Source organism: Centruroides vittatus, unplaced genomic scaffold (genome assembly GCF_030686945.1).
Source record: "Centruroides vittatus isolate TY-2023 unplaced genomic scaffold, ASM3068694v2 contig_577, whole genome shotgun sequence".
Taxonomy (NCBI): domain Eukaryota; kingdom Metazoa; phylum Arthropoda; class Arachnida; order Scorpiones; family Buthidae; genus Centruroides; species Centruroides vittatus.
In genome coordinates, this window is record NW_027122345.1 from 427,149 (window position 1) to 448,586 (window position 21,438).

Consider the following 21,438-nt stretch of genomic DNA (forward strand, 5'->3'; position numbering starts at 1 on the left):
TCTAGCATTATCTTTTTTTCCTCCTTTTCTGACATCCATTTACAAAAAGAAAGATTTACGGTCTGAATCTGGATTCCAGAGACTATTTTGATCGTCCGAAGCTTTCCTTTCATTAAATGGAATGAAAGAAAAAAGTTGTCCAGGTAGTTGACGGCCCACCCCTCGCCTCGTAAACGAAATTAAATTTGCTGACGAATGCTTTATACACGACGATTCTTTACCGTGACCAATCTGCAAATTTATGAATGACAGGGCGATAATCCGCATGTCGTAGACGCTATATTAGTTGTAAACTATTTATTTTGAAGATTATATTGTTTAAGGACTATGATTAGGCTTCATTAAATATTTTTATAGACGCATTCATTAAAACCAAACAAGTCTGCTAAGTTTTTTTATATTTTTGTTTGCTTATTTGCTAGTCTTGAACTCGTAATGTCCTCCCAATTTAAGTCACTCAGCTTCCCATCTCGAAATAATAAATTTAAAAATAAAAATAAAAGAAAATAGTACGTTAAATATTCACTTTCTCATCTTTATTTCTGTTTGGACTATCAACAATTTCTAACAAATATTTGTTCTTCTATATTGTTAATAATAAAAATTTATGGATCTATATTTATTTTAATAGCGAATAGTTATTTTTAATGCTAGTAAATAGACGATAAATAATTTTTAATTTTATATTTACTGGTAGTTTAATACAAACTGGACAGAAAAATGAATTTTTAAATGATTTTTAAGTTTGATGAGACTAAGATTTTAAGTTTTTACGTAAATATTAATAAAAAGAAAAGTATATGTGACGATTTTTCTAATCAAATTTAATTAATTAATTATTTTTATATTAATATTAAATGTAATATTTCCGAATAATAGATGTACATTAACACGTTATATTATTTGCAATGAGATCAACTAAAAATCCTTAATTAAAAGTTAAGATATTAAAGGTATAATAATTATATAATTAGTGTTTTATTTTATAAACTTGGTGTTATTAAATTTAAATTGCAGTTTTGCCCCAAAAACTTTGTCCTAATCAGAAGTGACTCAATTAAAATCAATTCATATTTATGATTACTAATAGTACAACTTTCGAATTTAAAAAAGAAAATATATATATATATATATGAATAATTAAATAAGTTTTAAAAACAATATTAATGATTAATAATTGAAGATAAAAATCCATTTAAAACGCACGAAAAGACTAATTATGATAAGAGATGTAACACTATAGCTTCACTGAAATCCATTACGTGTTGTTCAATCTAAGATTTTTTGAGCAAATAGATAATTATATCAATAATTATCTTGTTTATTTTCTTTTTATAAAATGAAAAATGATATTTTATTATATACATTTCTTTAAAAAGAATCTAAATAATGAGAACAGTGCTCATTCAACTGTCGAATCTGTTCACTTCTTACACTTTTCATCATCTTTAAAACGATATTTTATAAATTGTTTAAACATTTTTATAATTAATGTAAAATGAAGACAATTGAAAATATTTAATCAAGAATATAAGTTACTTTTCATAAATGTTTACAGATATAAAACAGAATAGTGTTGATCCGATGTTGTCTCTTATATTTTATAAAAGGATATAAAATCAATTTATCGTTATATTAATAAATTTAAGATATTTTGTAATAACTTTACATTAAAAAAACATTATTAATTTCTTATTAAGCTTTTTTATATAATTTATTCATCCGAAAAGCACTTGTAGATCTATTTGCATAATATGAATTTTAAAATGATATATTAATAAAAATTTAAAACATTTATTATGCAATAAACGTTAAAAACATTTCACTTAATTACTTCAAGAATTCCAATATAATTTATGGTAGCATTAATGGAAAAATTCGTCATAGATCTTAAACCTTTACATTATAATTCTTTTGTTTGATTTTTTTATATCAAAATTATTTAGAATTTTTACTAATGATTGGGATAATTTTAAAAAGTTGCTAGTTTTTGGCCGTTTTTTTCATCAAAAAGTAGTAGAAGTAAGAGATAAATTACATTATTCCAATCCACACGGAAAATATTTTATCTGAGAATTGCTGTATAATTCCGTATAAATCTAACCGATAAGAATCTTAAAACTTTAGAGGCACGCGAGAGACAATTGGAGACATTTTATCTAAAGAACATCGAAGATCGTTTGGAAAACGATCAAAAAAAACTTAACTGACAAACGTCCACATGTCCCTATGTCGATCGTTGTTTGAATATCTCCCAATTCATCTATTTTCGTGTGGTAATTCAAGGATTTAAAAGTAAGATCGAAATCTAGAAAAAAAGAAAAATGGCAGGAATTGAAAACAAAAACGAATAGAAGCCTTGTATGAATATATGTAGAAATATTCTAATTCTAATAACTTCAGATAAAATTTCTTAACATCTTTCTAGATAAGGTAATAATAAGCTATTTGGGTATTAAATTGGCTAATTCTTTGACCCAAACGGAGATAAAAGTGTCACAAGCGGCGACATGCTCATTTGACATCCAAGATTGGCCAAAAGATATGGAAATGCCTAATCTCCAAACTGGTCGTCGCTGACGTGTCATACTTCCACTTCCACAGCCGGATGTGTAAGGAAGAAAGGTGTAATCAGAGGACGATCGCCTCCATTGTGTGTAATGGTCTCACCCGAGGCTCGAAATGCGCCGAGTAATTTACACCCAACACTCTTCATTACAATTCGTCACGTTATGCAGGATAAACTGAGGGAGATGATTAAAAACCATCACTACGTCTAATAACACGATTGCGTGTGAACAAACGTAAAGAATTAAGGTGGGACGCAAACAAAACAGTACAAAAGATTTCACTTCCTGATTATTTCTCCTCGGGCATTGCTTTTATGAATGGATGATGCAAAATTAAGGATGATGCAAAATTTAAGTAGTTACCAGTTTGATTGTTAAAGAAATTCTTTTTGCTTTGACATTGTGTGTAATTTAATCATTTTGACTGGCAACAAATACCCTTAATTCTATTCAATACTTTTTAATGTTTTTAATACTTGAAAGAAACAAAAAAATGGAAATTTGTTTGTTGTACAAAATGGCTGGAAAATTTTTTAAAAATATTCTTAATAACTAGAAAAACTGGATTCGTTTTGTAATTCATCTTCATTTGGTTACGGTTGCATTCTTTATTATCTCAGTGTCCATCTGGAAAGTTTATAAACCTTTTTGACTCGTGTCTTTGAGTTATTCCCTCAGCAATGTCTCTTAGAAATTTATTGATTAGCAACATTTTATTGTTTTATATCGTTATTTAAAATTATTCTCGAACAAATTTACAAAATGAAACATAATTCCGATGCATGTCGAGCAGTCAAGGTTATAATTAAGAAAAAATATACAAAATGATTTTTTATTGAACTTCTTTCAGGTTTGAATTAAAAATAAAACAAATAAGTATACAAAATAATTTTACCAACATCCCTTATTAAATTAAAATACATTTTAACCAATCGTAATTTAAAGATTCTTTGATTATATCATTTTGAACACTCATTTTATAGGTCATACTTTCCTGAAATTACATGTTTAAATAGTATTTAATTTTAGTGATTATGACTGATTCTGTATCTGTTGTGTTGATAAACATAAAATTTACTAATAAACTTTTAAAAATATCAGTTACTGGACCTTCTACATAATTGTTATTTTAAATTAATCTTTTATTTCCTAGAAAGATAGAAAAACCGAATCTATTACTTATTTATGGTATTAATATTGAGAATTTTACCCGCAATACCTGTTCAATATGATTAAAAAATGTAATAAATTCATATAAAATACTGTAGGCCTATTATTTATTTAATTAATGAATTATATCTAATTGAGGAATGAATATTGTGTTACTACTTCAATGAAACAATTGTTATATCCTCAAACAGATTAATTGGTGTAATTAATAAGTCATTGGCATAGATAATTCAAATAAAAATTGTTCCAGTTTCTAAAGTTCTCTTTCCTCTAAAGAGAAATTATAATTGTTGTTTTCTTCGTGGTAAGTAATCCGGCTAAGCTTCAATTTCTTTACGCAATTACTATCAATTAATACTTTTTAAACTGTATTTATAAAATGTAACTAGGCTAACCTTTAGGATAATATAATTTACTTTTTTTTATATACTAAATAATTAAGTCTATAACTTTAGAATTACTAATAGAAACAATTAGTCATTTTCTGTGACTTTTAATCAACTATAAACAAACTTCTGACTAATTTCCTTTAGGCCCTCACCTCGAGACATTGTTGAAAACTAGAAAATTTTCATCTTTCTTTCTCTTCGTGTTTATAATTTAAATATTATTAATATTATAGTCTTAAAATCTATCGTAAGACAACATTCGTATGCATTCTAGTTTCAGCGTAATTCATATTAGACAAACTGATAAATGCGCAAATGTATTAAAAAATAAAGCAATCACTACGTCTTACGATTAAATAATTTTGTAGATTTTCTTTTGATTTATATAAATGTCTAATTTTTATTATTATTTGAGGTACTGTACAGTACGTAGGGAATTGTGTGTAGAGAATAGGGCTTGCATGTAGGAACGAATTAAAAGGAGGAGAGAATTTGACTTTAAAAATATTCTAAATGCAAATCGCGTTTTCATAAAAAAATAATGATTTTAATTTTAAAAAGACAATTTATTTTTATTAAATTATTAAAGCGAAAACATGTAATTAATTTTGCAAAGCCACCAATGAAAGTAATCTGTCAAACTTCATCACGCGTGTTTTTTACAGGAACATTCTTGCTTATATAAAATAGGTTGTAAGAACAATCGCCTAGTTAACCTTTCCTCTCCTTTCTTAATTATATGTATCTTAAATTTAATCAATTTGATCCGAATTTTATCCGACTCTTCGAAATATACTGCCGAGCCAAGAGAAATCTCTTTACAATGCTGACAAGATCGGAATTCCTAAGAGAAGGTCATGACCTGAAGAAACTGCGGAGTATTTTCGCACTATAATATGTTATTATCCATCATTCTTTAATCACAGAGATGACTTATCTAAGAAAAGGATTTCGCTAAAGTTGTCGTTAACACAGAGATGTGAATAGAAAGGGGAGTGCAGTTATCGAATTTAAAAAAACATCCATTTGAATTCGCAATCCAGCAATTCCTAAAGTAATAAGTTTGATTAGTGGGTTGCTTTCAATGCAAACACGGCTTTTGAATTTGGCAAAACAAAACTTAGGCAACAAACTTATCATCAATAAGTGTAACAACAACAATTATATTTTAAAGATTTATGGTAATTTACTTTTAATACTGCAACTGTATAACCATTTCAACTGACATAATTCTTCAAAAACTCCGAGAAATTGATTGCCAGAGTCATCACAATTCATTTTATTTTACGGAGAAATAACCAGGGACTAGAAACTATTAGTCATTTTCAAGAACTTTAATCAATTTTACACTTTTTTAAATTGTATAGTCGAATCATTTACTTTATACATTTCAATAAATTCGATCTACATATGAAACAGTACTGCTATGATTGAAAAATGCGGACATATAATTTTGGCATGATGTGATTCTTGATGAGAAGTTTAATTTGAAATTATAAAATAAGATTTATTTACGATTTTTGATTAATGGCATTACATCGTACATACAATGAAATACATTACATCAAACGAAGACCCATGTTTAGATTTAAAAAAGGCGCAAGTCTATAAAGATGATAAGTGTTAAGCATATCTATTCCTAGTATTCTGATAAATGAATCTTACCTGATTCATTGCACCACTGACAGTTTTAAACGTTTTTATGTTGCGAAGATTTATAAACATTTAAAGCAGAGTAGAAGTTTTATTAAGAATAATGTTGAGTATATTCACTATACAGGAACCTGAAAAAAGGAGGCAACATTCGGACACTTCTAGAGAATGTAAAATTACATTAAATGTATCTTATATATATTAAGGAGGAGCTAAATTTTAAGTTCCTCGGGCATGAAAAATTTTATGCAACAACCCAACCCAGATTAATCTCTATCATATCCTGATTACCTACTAATCAGCATATATAGTCGCATGCAATTTTTTTATTCTTTCCCTTTGAATAAAAATAATAATGGAATATTAAATCATTGCATGTAGACTTCATAACTCTTTCAAACAGATTACTTACGTTGACACTTCATACATATATATATATATTTAACGATTCTAGTCCGTTTGAAGACTATCAAAAATTATATATTTAAATAACCAATGTTTTTTTTTTCTTTTTACCTATAATTTAATATTTTGGATAAAAATGCTTGTCAAGTTCTAGTAATTAAATAAAGTGGTGTAATTATTATTATTTCTACAGTAAATTAGTGTAAAAATTAAATCATTTTGGAATAATAACAGGAAAGGATTTAAATAAGCGTAAACGAATTTTTTGTGCCAAATTTCTCTTTATTTAGATGTTTATTTGAAATTTACAGACTAAAATTAAGTATACGGTTTAAAAACAAAGAATGAAAAGCTCTCTCTCTCTCTCTCTCTCACAATAGTTTGTTCTTAAAATACTACTAAACAGTATAAAAGAGGTATTTTTAAGAGTTATCCTTAAAGACAATTCTTTAAAGAATATAATTTTGTAAGCAGCATATATAATTCTAATTAAATTGTTATCGTTAAACTTCATTAAGAATGACAGAGAACGTTTTAATAATTGCTTTTAAGGTTTTTAATTCGGTTAAAAAAACATTAAAACGCATTTTTTGTTTATGGTGACTATTCCTTTAAATTTAATTTTGTTTTCAACCCCAAAAAGAAACAAGAAAGGCTTTTATTCATACTCAAAAAAGTCTGTACAATTTAATAACAGCATCGCACTGTCTGCGAGAAATAACATTTGGGTGTAACGTGCCATCTAAAAAATTCCTTTAACAAAACACAGTCGCTGAAATAAATAGATGCTAAAGAAAAAAAATTCTTACATTGTTTTTCCTATAATCACATTTTTAATGGAACTTTTTGCTTAGGGTTTAATGCAGAATTTACATTAAATAAAAACAAAAATGTGTTTAGTCTTTTATCATTCATTAGAAGTTCCTTTATTTCGTAGAGAATACAGAAAAATAATTCTTTTCAATATAAAAACTATTGCACTGATTCTAAAGGAAGCACTGTCCTTTGTATTATGAAAAATCTGAATTTTTATAGCTTAACGAACAAGAATCAAATATTCATTGAAAACCAAAAAATTGTTTTAAGGACGTAGATATTCATCATTATTTTAAAATAATTTATATATTATTTTTACTATAAAAGGAATAAAATCACGGATTTATAAGGATTTAGTATATTGGATAACTGTACTTTCTATTGATTCCTATTAAAGTATTTGGATAAAGTATGCTAAATACAAATTTTAATTAATAAGAATTAATTATATATATTAAAGTATAAAGATTTTTTTTCTATAAATAGGAGTAATATATATAATACACGCCACTTAATTTTTAATAAGATAAAATAAAAATTTGCTGTTAAATAAATCTATTTTAAACGATAACAAATTTTATTAGTGAATATAAGTTATATAGTTTTATTCATGTTTAGAATATAATTAAATTTTTTTCATTTTAAATGTTAGACCGTCAGAAAATATCTAAAGTATTGTACAAAATCGATTAATGGAATTTTATCCAATAGAAAAAACTTGAGCATTTTAATGGTTTGTCAAAAAAACTATAATCATCAATTGACCTTTAAAAGAGAAAAGATATAGGAAAGGGATGATTTCGTCATAAATCTCTGGCGTCAGAAATTTTTCTTGCCAACCGACGGGGTAGGTCGAGTAGGAGGTGATCAACTTAATACGAGGTGTGCCCTTTCTCAGGTGTAGTTAGTGCGAAGCCTACTCCAACGTGGCGTGACGTCGGCCCGGGGCGGTGACGCCTCCTGGTGGCAGGGACCTTACCGTAATATCTCGGAGCCTGCGGACACGGCGCCCCGCTTACAAAAGGGCGGCAAATGGTCGAACATGAGCGAGACCAGCTAGTAACAATGAGGCGCATTATTTGCCTTTATGGACAAGCAAAAGGCGTGGAGGTGGATTGAGAAGCGACGGGGATACGACTTTGGGCGGACGATTACTTACGCGCTGTCAAACCTTTCTATACGCGTTTTCTGAGAATTTCAAATTACTAATCGAACGTAAACAAAGAAGCTCGATTCTTCTCTCCGATAGCCCCCATACTTTTTAAAGCGAAACGTTTTCTCTATTCCATTCGCGTTTTGTCTTATTTATTTAAAAGAAAAAAATGCCATTTAAAATGAAAAGCTTAAGTGTGTATGTTTGTCGGGAGGTTTTTATACGTATTTTATTACAGATCAATTTGTAGATGTGTTATCGATTAAACGTAATGTTTCATTTAGTTAATGCATTAAAAAGAAAGCACGAATCATTTGTCGCTTAAAGACGAATCATGATATGCCCACATCCATCATTTCGCCAGCTCCTCGTACTTCTTGGCATGGAGGCCGAAATGCGTTAAGTAAATAGTCTGCCAACGACGGCACAATTGACAGCATCACTCGAAAGACCAACGAACACGTTGGGTCGAACCAATAGCCGGCCAAGGAGCCAGTGAGATAAAAAAGCAACGACTCGTTTGATTGGGCCGGATTCGTCCGGGTCCTTCCCTCTCTGCTCTGTTCGATGCGGTTTCAGTCGGCGTGTGAGGCGTGCGTGCGATGTGGACTGATCCGTCTGTCTTCTTGTGTTAGGAACGTCTGCATGACGAAGTAACCGGACCCGATATGGACATGTGGAAGACCGATTGGAATCTTCGACTGACTGTTTGCCTTTCGTGCATCGTTTTACCCGTGACGGCCATTGGGACTTGGATGTAAGTATGTTTTTCTTTGTCTGCTTCACCAGCTAAGGGATAAAAGTTTTAGGCTACCCGTAATAATAGTTGAATGACTGAATTAAATTTACATCGAAATCGGTTTAAGTGTTTACGATGTTAGAGAACCGGAAATACCATAAATATTCAATGCACGATGATCCAATTAGCTTTTATAAGTGTTAAAAATTAATTTTTAAGAATATTCTTATCTGTTAAAAATAAGAAATAATATCATTTATGTAGATTATCATTCTGCAGAATTAATTATACTAATAGAAGTTTAGAATCTCATTTCGATAAAAACTGATATAGATAGAGAATTAAAATTTATTAACTTAATTATATTTACTTCATTAACTTGTTTAAAATATCAATTAAAAGCCAAAAAATTGCTTAAATTGACAAGCAGTTGATAGATTTATCACAATCACGATAAATCGACATAAATAACAGATTATTGGATCTCAGTCGAAATGTCAACGAGGTCACGATATCTTGATTTTAATTTGATACTAAGTTTAGTCGAAGATAACGCGTGGAGTATGCATTATAAGGTGTTACGTGTGAGAAGAGCAGCCTTCAACACGGGTAGAAACCAGAAAGTTTAATTGTATTCGAGTTGAGCGGCGTGGGTGTGAAGCAACAGGTTCTACTCCAAGGCGATATGTAGCCTTAATTGCCGTAATTTATTGTTGAAGAGTACCTCTCTATGATAAACTAGAAGTTCATAGAAGTGGAAACAATGTGTGTTTGTTTGGATCGTGCAATTTGCTAGTTTCTTTCGTCTGAGAGATCATTGTCGGTGACATTTCGGTTAATATAAAAGTATAAATGTGTCGGTTGGAACGCCCCTTACATATCGCGTGCTAGGCAGTCATTATGTAAGGCGCGAGGGACCCTCCTTTTTGCATCCATGATAATCTTTGATCTCTACCGCCATATTCATTACAAATAAATTAAAGAGCGGCGAACAGTTGCATCTTTGCATGACCATTTTTTAAACGGGATCCTTATTGATAATTATGATATTTGATAAGTTACTCTCTTCTGTGTTTAGAGATTATTTTAAAATCTTTCCAACTCAATTACTTTCTCCGATATAGAACGGAAGTTTATTTTACATTTATTTTCGTTCATATTATTATGATTGCTGAGCCTTTTTTATTTTATTTTTTTCCATAAACAAAGGCTACAAATAATAATAATAATAGTCTGATTAGTCTGAACACGACGTTTAAGCTTATCGTTAAACGTTAATTCTTATATAAAAAAGAACCGCGACAGGTTTTCAAAGCAGATTATAGGCTTTGTTTCGGATTAAGAGATTTGTACGTAGTCCACAACGAACAAAGTACGTGAATATTCTTGTAACAAATGACCGCTTTATTAAATAGACCAAAGTTTATCATTAGATGAAAAGAAAAAATCCGCAGAAGCAGGCATCAATGCGTGTTACCAAATACGAAAAAAAAAATGTTTTTAAATCATAAATTAACGTTCGTGGACAGCAGCTTTCTGTAGGCGACCGCGATTAATGATATCTTAAGCCGTTCGATGCCGAACTACCGTTGTTTAGGCGGATCGATAACAGTTAATTAACTTCAACACGATCGCCAACACGAAGAAATGGTCGAGATTTCCCCCGCGGTCTCCTTTTTTTTCTAGAGTTTTTTTTCCTCCATCCAGAATAATAAATGTTCCCCACGGTTTCAGTTATTCAACTCACATTTTGATTTTATGATTCAGAGTTTTTGAGGCACCCAAAGATGGAATATTGAAATTATTGTTAGTTTAGTCGTTCAATTGGAACGAAGCTGTCTATTGTAAAAATAATTTCGTAAACTTTTATTTCTAAGTACTAAGAAACTGTCAAAAACTTAAAATTAATCTATTTATATATTATTATTAGAATTTTATTAGAGTAGGCTATAAACCAAGTTTAGCATTAAAAATCAGCAATTGATTTATCAAACTCCTTTCGAAATACAATAGGTTTAAAGTAAATGATTTTAAATTTTACTCTGAATAGTTTTACCTAATAATGATGATACAAATATTAAAAATTATTTATAGATAATTATATATCATGCATATATATTTAACGAATAATACGCAATAAAATAGTCGAATATTCTTATTTGTTTTGTTCTATAGCGAAAGAAAAAATTTCCTTAATCTTTGATATTCACGAATCATATAAAGCTTACCATACATCAGTTTTTTTTCTAAAATAAAATGGGCTAATTCAATAGAAGCTAATGTTGTGCAGACATATTTATATTTTTTAATTTTACTTATATGCATTTTCTTTTAATCTCGTATCACTTTGCTTCTTTTACGTAGGCTATATAATAAATTGCTCTTTTGAATCAATAATCTCTTTATAGTTAATAATAAATCAAATAAATTACAAGTTTAATTACTTAATAAGAATCGATGCTATTTTAGTATTCTCTCATTAAAACTTGAAGATTCAAATTCGATGAAGTGCATGGTTATTTTATGGAGCTTTTAAATATATAATAATAGTCCTATAAGTATATTTTTAAACTGCATAAATAAATTTTTATGCAATCTAAAGACGGCATAACCATAAAAATTTCCAGAATTAGCATCTTAGATTTTTTTTTATTTGAAGCAGAACCTCTTAAATTTTATAATGAGAGAATTAACGTACTTCCGCGTACTTCTTGGAGGCAAAATTGTTAACAGTTTCTCAGATAATAATCACGAAGTTAAATCGCAAATAAAAAAGTGGTCGATGAATCTATCCTTATAAAGTTTTTCAAGTTTAGAGTCGTGAGATCGCTGCTGACCCCTCTCAACAGATCTTATTTCGAATAACAATCTGCTATCAGACTTTAGCTCGGTCAAACCTGTGATTACCAATCGGTCTGTTGTTTCAATTTAAGCGATGACTTGTATTATGGCAATCAGTGCCACTGATAGCATCTCGCCAACTATGATGTATCAGGGGTTCGAGTCCTTCACGCATATAGCCGAACTAGAAAATGACGTGGACTAAGACAAACGATGCCCCACCCCACCTATCAACACACTGGATGGACGATCACGCATGCCAAACATGTGCGTAATTAACTTAAAGGGTCAGGTACAAACACGTGGAATGTTGCTTTACGTCTGTAGAAATTATCCGAGTCTGCATCACGAATTGTTTTTCATCTTCCATCGTAATTAAACTCGTGAACTTTCTGACTCACTCGAGACGAGAATCTCTAATAAACGAAGACATCTTATTGAATGATAATGCCACAAATAATGTCTAGATGCGATCGAAATGAATATATTTGCCAACGCATTCACTTGGCCTACTTTGTAACTTGCTTAACACTCAATAAAATCTCTCCATAAAATGTTCAATTTTACGAGCATTTTGACGCCAGAAGTATCTCTATAAAATTAATTTTACTGTAAAACCTGACTACATTAATTCTTGATTTTTTTTCGTCAAAATGGAAATTATATTAACCTATCTTTTACGACAGATCTGTTTATTACATGCATTTAATTATTATCTAAATTTTATTTTTAATTTAAGAATAAAATCATTAAAATTGTTCTTCAATGTAAATATAAACAGCATTGATTCGTTGAAATTAAATTAGACGGAAAAAATTCTGCGTTAGCAGCTGAAAACTGGCATTTATCCTCCATCAATTGCTGAATATACGCCTAAAAGACCAAAATTTCATATAATTACAGAGAAAAATTTATAGCATTTAAAAGAAAAAAAGGTTTTTGTAAGTGCAGTAGCGTCTGGTCTTTTATAAACAGTTCTTAGAATGATGAGCCACCCGAAAAGGAGGAATCAAGATTGAGAAAGATATAATCGGCTCCTCTCACAAACGAAGTGCACTTAGAGCTTATCTGCTGGAATAATTTCGATCCTTATAAGGCATGCATTTTAAAAAATAAATTTTCAAAAAACAGTCACGTTCATATCCTGCCATTGCGTGAGAACTCACTCCCGTAGGCCCTCGTTTTGGCAAACACGTGACCGAAACTATTATGCAGGAAGAACCCAACAATCTAAAACTGCGGTCGTGTCTTCGTAAATCTTCGGATCCATTGAGTCTTTGGTGGAACGAGAGAATTACGATCGTATCTTCAATTAAAGAGGAAATCTCCAACAATAGCGCACCACGAGAGCCTGCAAGGAGATTTTAATTACTGGTGACTATGCGGGTACGAACGACCAAAGCATGCGCTCCATCAATGTTACTCTATCAAGAGAATTTGTCATCGCCCATTCTTTCGTACTAGATGATAAATGAGAAAAATCTGATGAATGAACCAATCTCTCTGACTGTTTAAAAATAAGCAAACACTTATTTAAATATACAGGAATTGGTAGATTTGTCATAATTAATCATTAGCTCCTTAATAGAAATAGAGAATACGGCAATTAGATTTCAGACAAGGAAGTAGAACCGTTTCGTTAGAAGTGTATAAAGTTAAGCAAGATCTTTTATAAGCGGTGTCCCTTGTATCCAATAAGTTGTGTGAACTCTGTTATTATCCTGACATGATTTTGGTACAATGCATCTTTGTGTTGGTATGATGTCAGGGAATAAAACAGCAGCGCTTTTTTCATAAACAGCATTCTACCTAATACAGAGCCGAGTCTGTTTTGTTGTAGAGGCACTTGAGAGAAACGAAACTTTCCAAAACATAATTTAAATTACGTCGTAACATTCGTAATGTTTTCTTTTTCTAAATATTATTTTAGTTCGTATTGGTATGGCATTTCAACAATAAGTAAAGGGGAACGGAATAGAAAGCATTAAAGAAAACAAAGGATCATTTCATCCTACGAGTGAATTATGAATAGGGTCATAAGATGTTCTTCACTTATAATTAAACTAAAGTGTTCAAAACAATAAGTTTAATTAAAAAGAAGTTTAGAATAGTATTGAGAGATTTAAAACAAAGGTAAACTTTTACTATTTAAATATAATTGTACTTAACTACGTAAAAATCCTCCTTACATTGAAAAATTCATTTTTAAAATTAAAATACAGTATAAACTTGTTCATATTTCTTTACTTTTATAAGCTTAAAAGTAGCTTTTAGGTTGAAGTTTTCTTTTCAATTAATATTAATTATAATTAACTTATGATGATATTTGACTTAGGCTACATTAAATGTAAAAAAGTAATATTAAATACAATGGAAATAAATCTAAGCATGTTACATAGCTATCATATCAAACAAATAAGACTGTTTTAGACAAGAAATATCATTTTTATTCATATTTATTAAAAATATATTAAATTCATTAAAAATTACCATAGAAGTTTTATTTTCATAATTTCACTAAATAGCTTATTATATTTATATTAATTTTAATATAAAATAATATGTATATTATGGAACTGTATGCTTAAAAATATATTTTTGATTGAGAGAATAATGCAAATTATAACATCCTCGTTCCTGTACACACATTTATCTTTTATTTATGAACCCAACTTACGTGTAGGTAGTAGAAGCGTAGAAAATAATAAGCCTATAACTTTATAATTAAAAAATAATTTTATGAGATAAAATTCAAAGATAAAATAATAACTTCATTCATTATATATTAATTTTTAAAATGTTTTTATCGCAATATAATTATTTATAACTATCAAATTTTATTTACTATTTTATACGAGCTGTACTGTACATTAAAATGACATGTTTTTAATCTATCCGAAATTAAATTTTAATTATGAAATTTTACAAAAATCATCTTCATTAATTTTTAATAAATATTTTATTAAATAATTACAAATTTATTTATTGTTAATTAAAAAATTGAATTAATAATTTACTTATTAAAATAGGCTATTTTAATAAAGATAAATATTTGAAAGTTTCTACAATAAGAAAAAAAGGGGGAATGGTGAGTATTGTAAGTAAAGTTGTTTTGGAACTCCTTTACAATTTTATATGATGATGTCGTTTAGTAGAAGAAAGATTTAAGAGACGAAGAACACTTTGGCCGGGCCACTATGTCATCATTTATCCTTTCTCTCGGCGATTAGATAGTAGGAGGCGCTCCGGGTGACGAAATAAAGAAGCAAATGAAGGACGCCACTCGCTGTGATGAAGGTGTCGATGAACTAAGATAGAGCGTTGGTGTTGAGCTTCTTTCAAACACTCGTAGCCCCACGTACCAGTAGATTCGCTTGGAAATTCTTTACCAAATCAAACAAATCTTTTCTTTATTTTAATCGTATAATATGTATATTTAACTGATTCAGCGTATCCTTGAAATTTATTCGTAAGTTGCCATTTATTAATAGAGTTAAAAATAATCTTGTGTATTGTATTCGGTGCATTTGGTTTTGCTTTAAAAGTTTTTAAAGTTTAAACAGCGAGGAAAGATAATTTTTTTTCTATTGTTTCTTTTAAAACGAGGGTTAAATGCCCCGAATTGAGTTGTTTCAAACAGATATACTGATCGAGAACGCTAATTATCGACGGCGAGGCTCTAATCCTCATCATACGAACCTTGCAATTAACATCTTCAATCATTTATAATGATATCGACTGATTGGTAGTTTATCCTTATAATTAGCTTGTTTTGATCATCATCTCTTAGCTGCGAGGCAGAGATATTGTGGTTTTTGTGGGTGAGGGGATTGCCAACCCTCATATTTCGGATGAGAAATCTTAAAACTTCGAATCATCAGTTCAAGTCGGATCCTTTCACCATAATTGATGCCTAACTACTTTTGATCGCTTCAGTTTATATAGAAAGGAAGAAAGAAAAACATGTTTCGACTTCTATAATTTGAGGTTTCCAATTGCTATAAACAAAATAAAATGATTTTAATGTTGAAGCAATTTGGTATAATGTTGCTATTAATCAATGACACAAATTTCAATTTTCCAATTGCGAAGTAGAAGTAGCGAGTTCTTTTAAGTACAACGTCAAACATTATTGAGTTGTATTAATCTACGATTATAAAAAGTAAAAATAAAAAGCTGACATAAGCCTATGTGTGCACGGAATTGTTTGAAACCTGTAATTATGAGTTGATTCGAAGTAGATTTGGATGAGTTAAAGACACTTTCAAGTCAATCTTCTGGACAGATTAAGGGATTTGGATATGTTAAAAGTCCGGGTGGCATACATGGCAGAGCAGGTAGAACATAACCTCGCCCACTTACTTAACCTTACCGTCATTGCAGACGGATGCTTGACAGACGTTAATTGCTTCCTTGTCAAGTTCTGCCATTTTGATGTTATATAAGATCGAAATCCGGCTCTTAACTAATCAGTTTTTAACGATGCTCATAAAATCTCGACAACAGTGACAAAACATAATTCTTTCATGATTTCCGCCAGTCCTTAAATTTGCAGAGAAAATCGCAATATACTTTATATTCTGAAAATTTCTGATTAATCCAAAACAGTCGAAAAATTGTAAGCAACACGTTTATAGTTATTCAAATTTGATTAAAATTTTAAGAATATTTTTACAAGTCATTTTATTCAAATACAAGTCAAGTAATTAAAAACAGAAATGTCATTAAACCAAAATTTAGCTGTGAAATCCCAGCTTATAATCTCTTAAATATTCATCTTTAAAATTGGATCTGTTCTACAGAATAATTAAGTTGAAGAAATAAAAATGTTATTGTAAGTAACGAAAATAAATCATTAGCAGGTCTTAAAATCCAATCGTAACTATTTATATAAATTTTACATCGATTTCATAGAATCTACTTGATTGAACAAAGCATTAAATTTGTTTTATAACAATCTTATACCGAACAAAGTTTATTGAACAATTATGACTTTTACTAGTATCTTTGATATTTGCTAAGACACAATCAATATAAATTTTAGTCTTTTTGTATCATGCGAATTAAATCTACTACTAAAAAAAGTCATAAATTCTAAATTAAAAGCGTTAGCGGAAATTTGTTTTCATGTTAGAATTAGGAACTTCCGCATATTGGCTTCCGCTTGCAGTTCAGTCGAGAGATCATCGATGATATCTCATGACAAACCTTCCTTCACGGTGTTGTGCGTGTTGTGTTATGTTTTATCTGATCAAAATGTAGATTGTGTATGTCAGATTCGAGGATCGAGTAGAAAAAAACACGACTTCTACCGAGTTTCGCAATTGTGGATATAGAAGACAACAATCCTCCCGAGGAACTAGAACGATTGTTGCTTCAGATACCTATATCTGAAGCAACAATCGTTTATTGTTCCAAGTTACGTTCCATTTTCGGTCTCCGTCGAAAACTGGAAAGCTAACACTACTGTAGACAATAAACAGAGCAATATCTGTACAATAAATCGGAAGAAAAGTCTCGACAATTAATCAGGACTGGCATTCTATTTGAGATAAAGAGAAATTGCTCGAGTTAGCACGTGTTTACCTCAGAATCGTTAATAACGGATTAAAAATAATTGCCCAAATGTTAGATAAATATTTCAAATCAACGATTTATTGATAAATATTGAATTTTCAAAACTTATAAGAAGTAGGAAACATTTATTTTTGCTATAAATCACATATTTGGCTATAATTTGATTTGTTTATATTACAATATAATTACTGTTCGTAAATTCAATTTCTGTTCAGTTTCTGTAATATGATGATAAATTAATTCATTGTTTATAGTTCTTGTCACTTGTAGAATTAACCTTCATACTTTCATTCTAATGTTAAATTCGATGGAAAAATCTCTAAACTTTTTTTGTAAATTTAACTAATAGTTAAGTAACTTAAACAAAAGCATTTCCTGTGAGTTATAGAAAAGCCAAGAAATTTCTGAAAGAAAATTCTATAAATTCTGTTTTAAATCGTACAAAAATTCTTTAAAATTTTAGAAACGAGCAGCCTACTTATTTTTCTTTAAAGATTTGAGTAAAAATTGGAGATTACAATATTTCCGTTTACATAGACCATATCATTTTAGAAAAAGTAAGCTGAAGTAATTTAAAAAAACAAAATTTGAAATAATTATCTTGTCGATGGAATTTTTGTAGAGACATTGTGGTGTAGCGATGGAGATGGTGCATCCATCACTACAAAAGGCCCATTGTCGGGACGATGTCTTCTTCCAGGTGCTTTCTGCCTGGCTTACTCCCTTTTGAATCGTTCTGAACAGAAAAGGAAGCCTGAATAGAATTCACCGAAGTCAGCCAATCGTAATGTAATAACTCGAAAGCTATTATGTATTTTCCCCGTAGCTACCTTAATAATTCTATGTATGAAGATGGCCGCGAATTCTGAATGATGATGAGATCGTCTTCCAAATTGTTATCGTAGACAAGGAGCTATTTCAGGAGTCAATGCTTTCTCTCGGCATTTAGGATATATTATTTTAGTATAGATACAACGAAAAAATAATATTTCAAGCATCCGAATTTGATTAAAGAATTTTTGCTTGTCGAGATCAAACAAGCCTATTCTATACAAATAAGTTTAAGCAGATAAGAGAATTCTTACCTTTAATTATCTGTTAAAATTCCAAATAGTTTCCAATTTATTTAATTAAAAAATAAGAAATAAAAAACAGTCCTGTCGATGTCAATAGATAACAGAAGAGGAACAAGTTATTCTCGGCTGTTTGTCTTTAGACGAACTTCTGGTGCCTGATTAAGGACAAAGAGGATGATTAATAATGATTTATGAAAGACGGTCTACTTTTTTTGCTTTCAGATTTATTACTGTCTACATGTATTCTACAAATATATTATTCACATGTATAGATCAAATTTATTACCTTGTTAAATTAAATTTGTGATCTACACTAATCTGTAGTTACTGACCGAAATGATTCTAGTTCTAAAAAAGTATATTGTTATTGTAATAAACAATGTTACAGTATTTCAATAATAAAACGAAAGTGTCGTGTAAAGAGTGCTTTGGACTCTTTTAAATCGGAAAGTAATGAATGTTTCACAACTGATATTGCAATATTACGTTCTGATTTCTAAATTTTTGAAGAAAACTAAGTTGTATAGATTCTACTACTCGAATATATTTTAATTAAAGATATATCTGAATTAGAAACAAATAGTTAGAAGTGCAGTTTTAGAATTTTATACTCTAAGTAACAGTATGATGACTAACAAAGTTTTAAAATCTCTTAAAATCATTTAAAATTGTGCTTCCCGTGCTCCTAAATATTTTAAAAAACTACCAGTTTCTTACGACGTAAATTCTTTCAAACTCGATTTATACGAAAGCTGATTATTTCGTATATAATCTTCCACAATAAGAATATTCGTAGTCGTTTAATTCTTTAAGTATTAAGTTATCCGTTTGATACACTTAATATATTTATTTCGTAGTTTGAAATGATTATTAATTATTATTAGAATTCTAAATATTTCATATAAAATATGAATTATAAATTTCAAAAATGTAATTACAAAACAATAATCAAATACAAATTGCTATATAAATATTAGGCTACTTAGATCTTCATAGTTATTCATTTTTTTCATAGTTTTAATTGATATTAATTAAAAACAGCATATACCATCGATAAATAATAATTCACACACAAATTTATTATATAATATCAATAGGTACTGTGAGTTGCATTGATTTGTATAACATGGATTTGGGAAACCCATAACAATGAGTAAGAAAAATTTCTCATTGTCGGATTTTGAGTGGATATAAGGTGTACTTTTTGTGTAATGTAGTCGTTTATAATCTTATTTTAATTTTATACTATAGTACGAAAATTATGTGTATATCTTGGGAGCGGAGACAATTTGCTGGTACAAAAATATAGTGTGGATGTGTCCCTCTATCCCTTATGGATCGAGGCCTGTGGCAAGTTAGTAATTTTTCTTCAAATATCTATTATTAGCAAGCAACTTTTCTGCTGAAAATGCTCAAAGATGTAACTTTTTCAAAATTAAAGCTGCATAAAAAACATTTTCTATTAATTATTGTAATTTGGAATTTATAACAAATGAACAATCTTTTTCTTCTCGATTATTGTCTTCAGATAATAAGTTTTAGTTGGCCTCTCAAATTATAATTAAAACTATAAAATGCGGGCCATCTGATAAACGTAGGTGCGGATTTCTACTAGATTAAAGGATTCGCAATTACATCTAATTATCTCGTTCAATCTATGTGGGCCTATTAATGATCCCTAATGGAATATCATAAAAAACATTATTTCCTCTTTCTATACAGACTGAAACAACCTTTTATCTATTATTTTCGTAATTTTTTTGAGGAGCCATTAAATTAATGTAGTAAAACCGTCACCCACCTTACCAACTGTGCTAACTGGGACTTTTGCAGAGGCGATATCATTTTATAGGGCTAAGTTAAAAGAAGATTAATGGCGAGATAAGAAGAGGTCAAACGTGACGAAAGAATTGAATAGACAAATTAAAACTGAATATTAGAAACAATTGAGGAAAGATGGAACCAATTCGCATATAAAGATATATGAAGTGTCAACTGAAATGTAAGCTAGAAAAATGTACAGAAGAGCTTAATATCATTATCAATACTATAAAATAATTCTAATTTTACTTAAATATAAGTATCTTACACATTTCTGCATTTAAATAATCAAAGCTAATATCTATTCTAACGAAATCTCAATAATAAACTTTATCAAAATTGCCTTTGCCAAGTAGTAATAATAAATCAATGTTTCTAAATGATAAACAATCACTGAAATCAACGTGAATAAAATGGAATTTTTCAATATTTCTTCAATTTATAATATACAATAATTGCTGTGATGTTGACAAGTATGTAGATGACAACAACTGTATAAGTCTGATGCGAGATTAAATAAAAACTTCAGAATACATGAGAATTGCGAATATTTTATTTAATACTAGAATCTTTACAATTTAAGATACGTTTTATTTCAAGTGAAATACTTAGTGATAACTTTATAGCTTTATAGTTATACATTAACACGATCGGTTGCAATTTAAGTTCATCTTTGTATTTGACCAGTTTGCTTAAAGTGATGCATGTTAGAAGCATGTGGAATGGAAAGATCCTTCACAGTTACCCCGTCAGTACCTCTTGGGTTCAGCGGACGAGGAAAAAAACAATCCATGTGGTAGCCATAGATAAGAACTACCGTACAAATTACTATGACATACGGCTCTTGTCAGGTCGAAGAAAACAATGGCCCCGACCTTGTGATCGTAGAAGCTCCACTTTTACTAAGTGACGTCACGACAACGAAATATGGCGTCTGCGACGAAATGACGGCAAATCTGTCATGTTATTTACTGAGAGTCGTTGTCGCTAAGCACCGAACGTCTGTCTTTTCCTCCCACCCAAATACTTTTTAAGTTTAAATGGTTTACCTATTTCTGTTCTCCACCACTTTCTTCTAACCAATATCCTCGATACTTGGCTAAAATTAGAAATACTAAAACATCTTTAGTAGTCCCTAAAGAAACTGTGCATCTCTGAATAATTTATATCTTCCTTTGGGTGGATAAATTATTACATACCCTCTAATTTTAAATTAAAAATATTATTA

At 29.7% G+C, this 21,438-nt stretch overlaps 1 protein-coding gene across 2 annotated transcripts in view; it reads left to right on the top strand.

Annotated features, from left to right (window-relative positions):
* LOC136979074 (protein Wnt-5b-like) overlaps positions 1-21,438 on the top strand; it is a 224,643-nt gene that overhangs the window by 182,824 nt on the left and 20,381 nt on the right. For both annotated transcript variants that reach the window (XM_067274978.1, XM_067274977.1), the window contains one exon: positions 8,792-8,913. In XM_067274978.1, coding sequence (XP_067131079.1) covers positions 8,825-8,913 — 89 coding nt within the window. In that variant the 5' untranslated portion in view covers positions 8,792-8,824. The remainder of the gene's footprint in view (positions 1-8,791; positions 8,914-21,438) is intronic.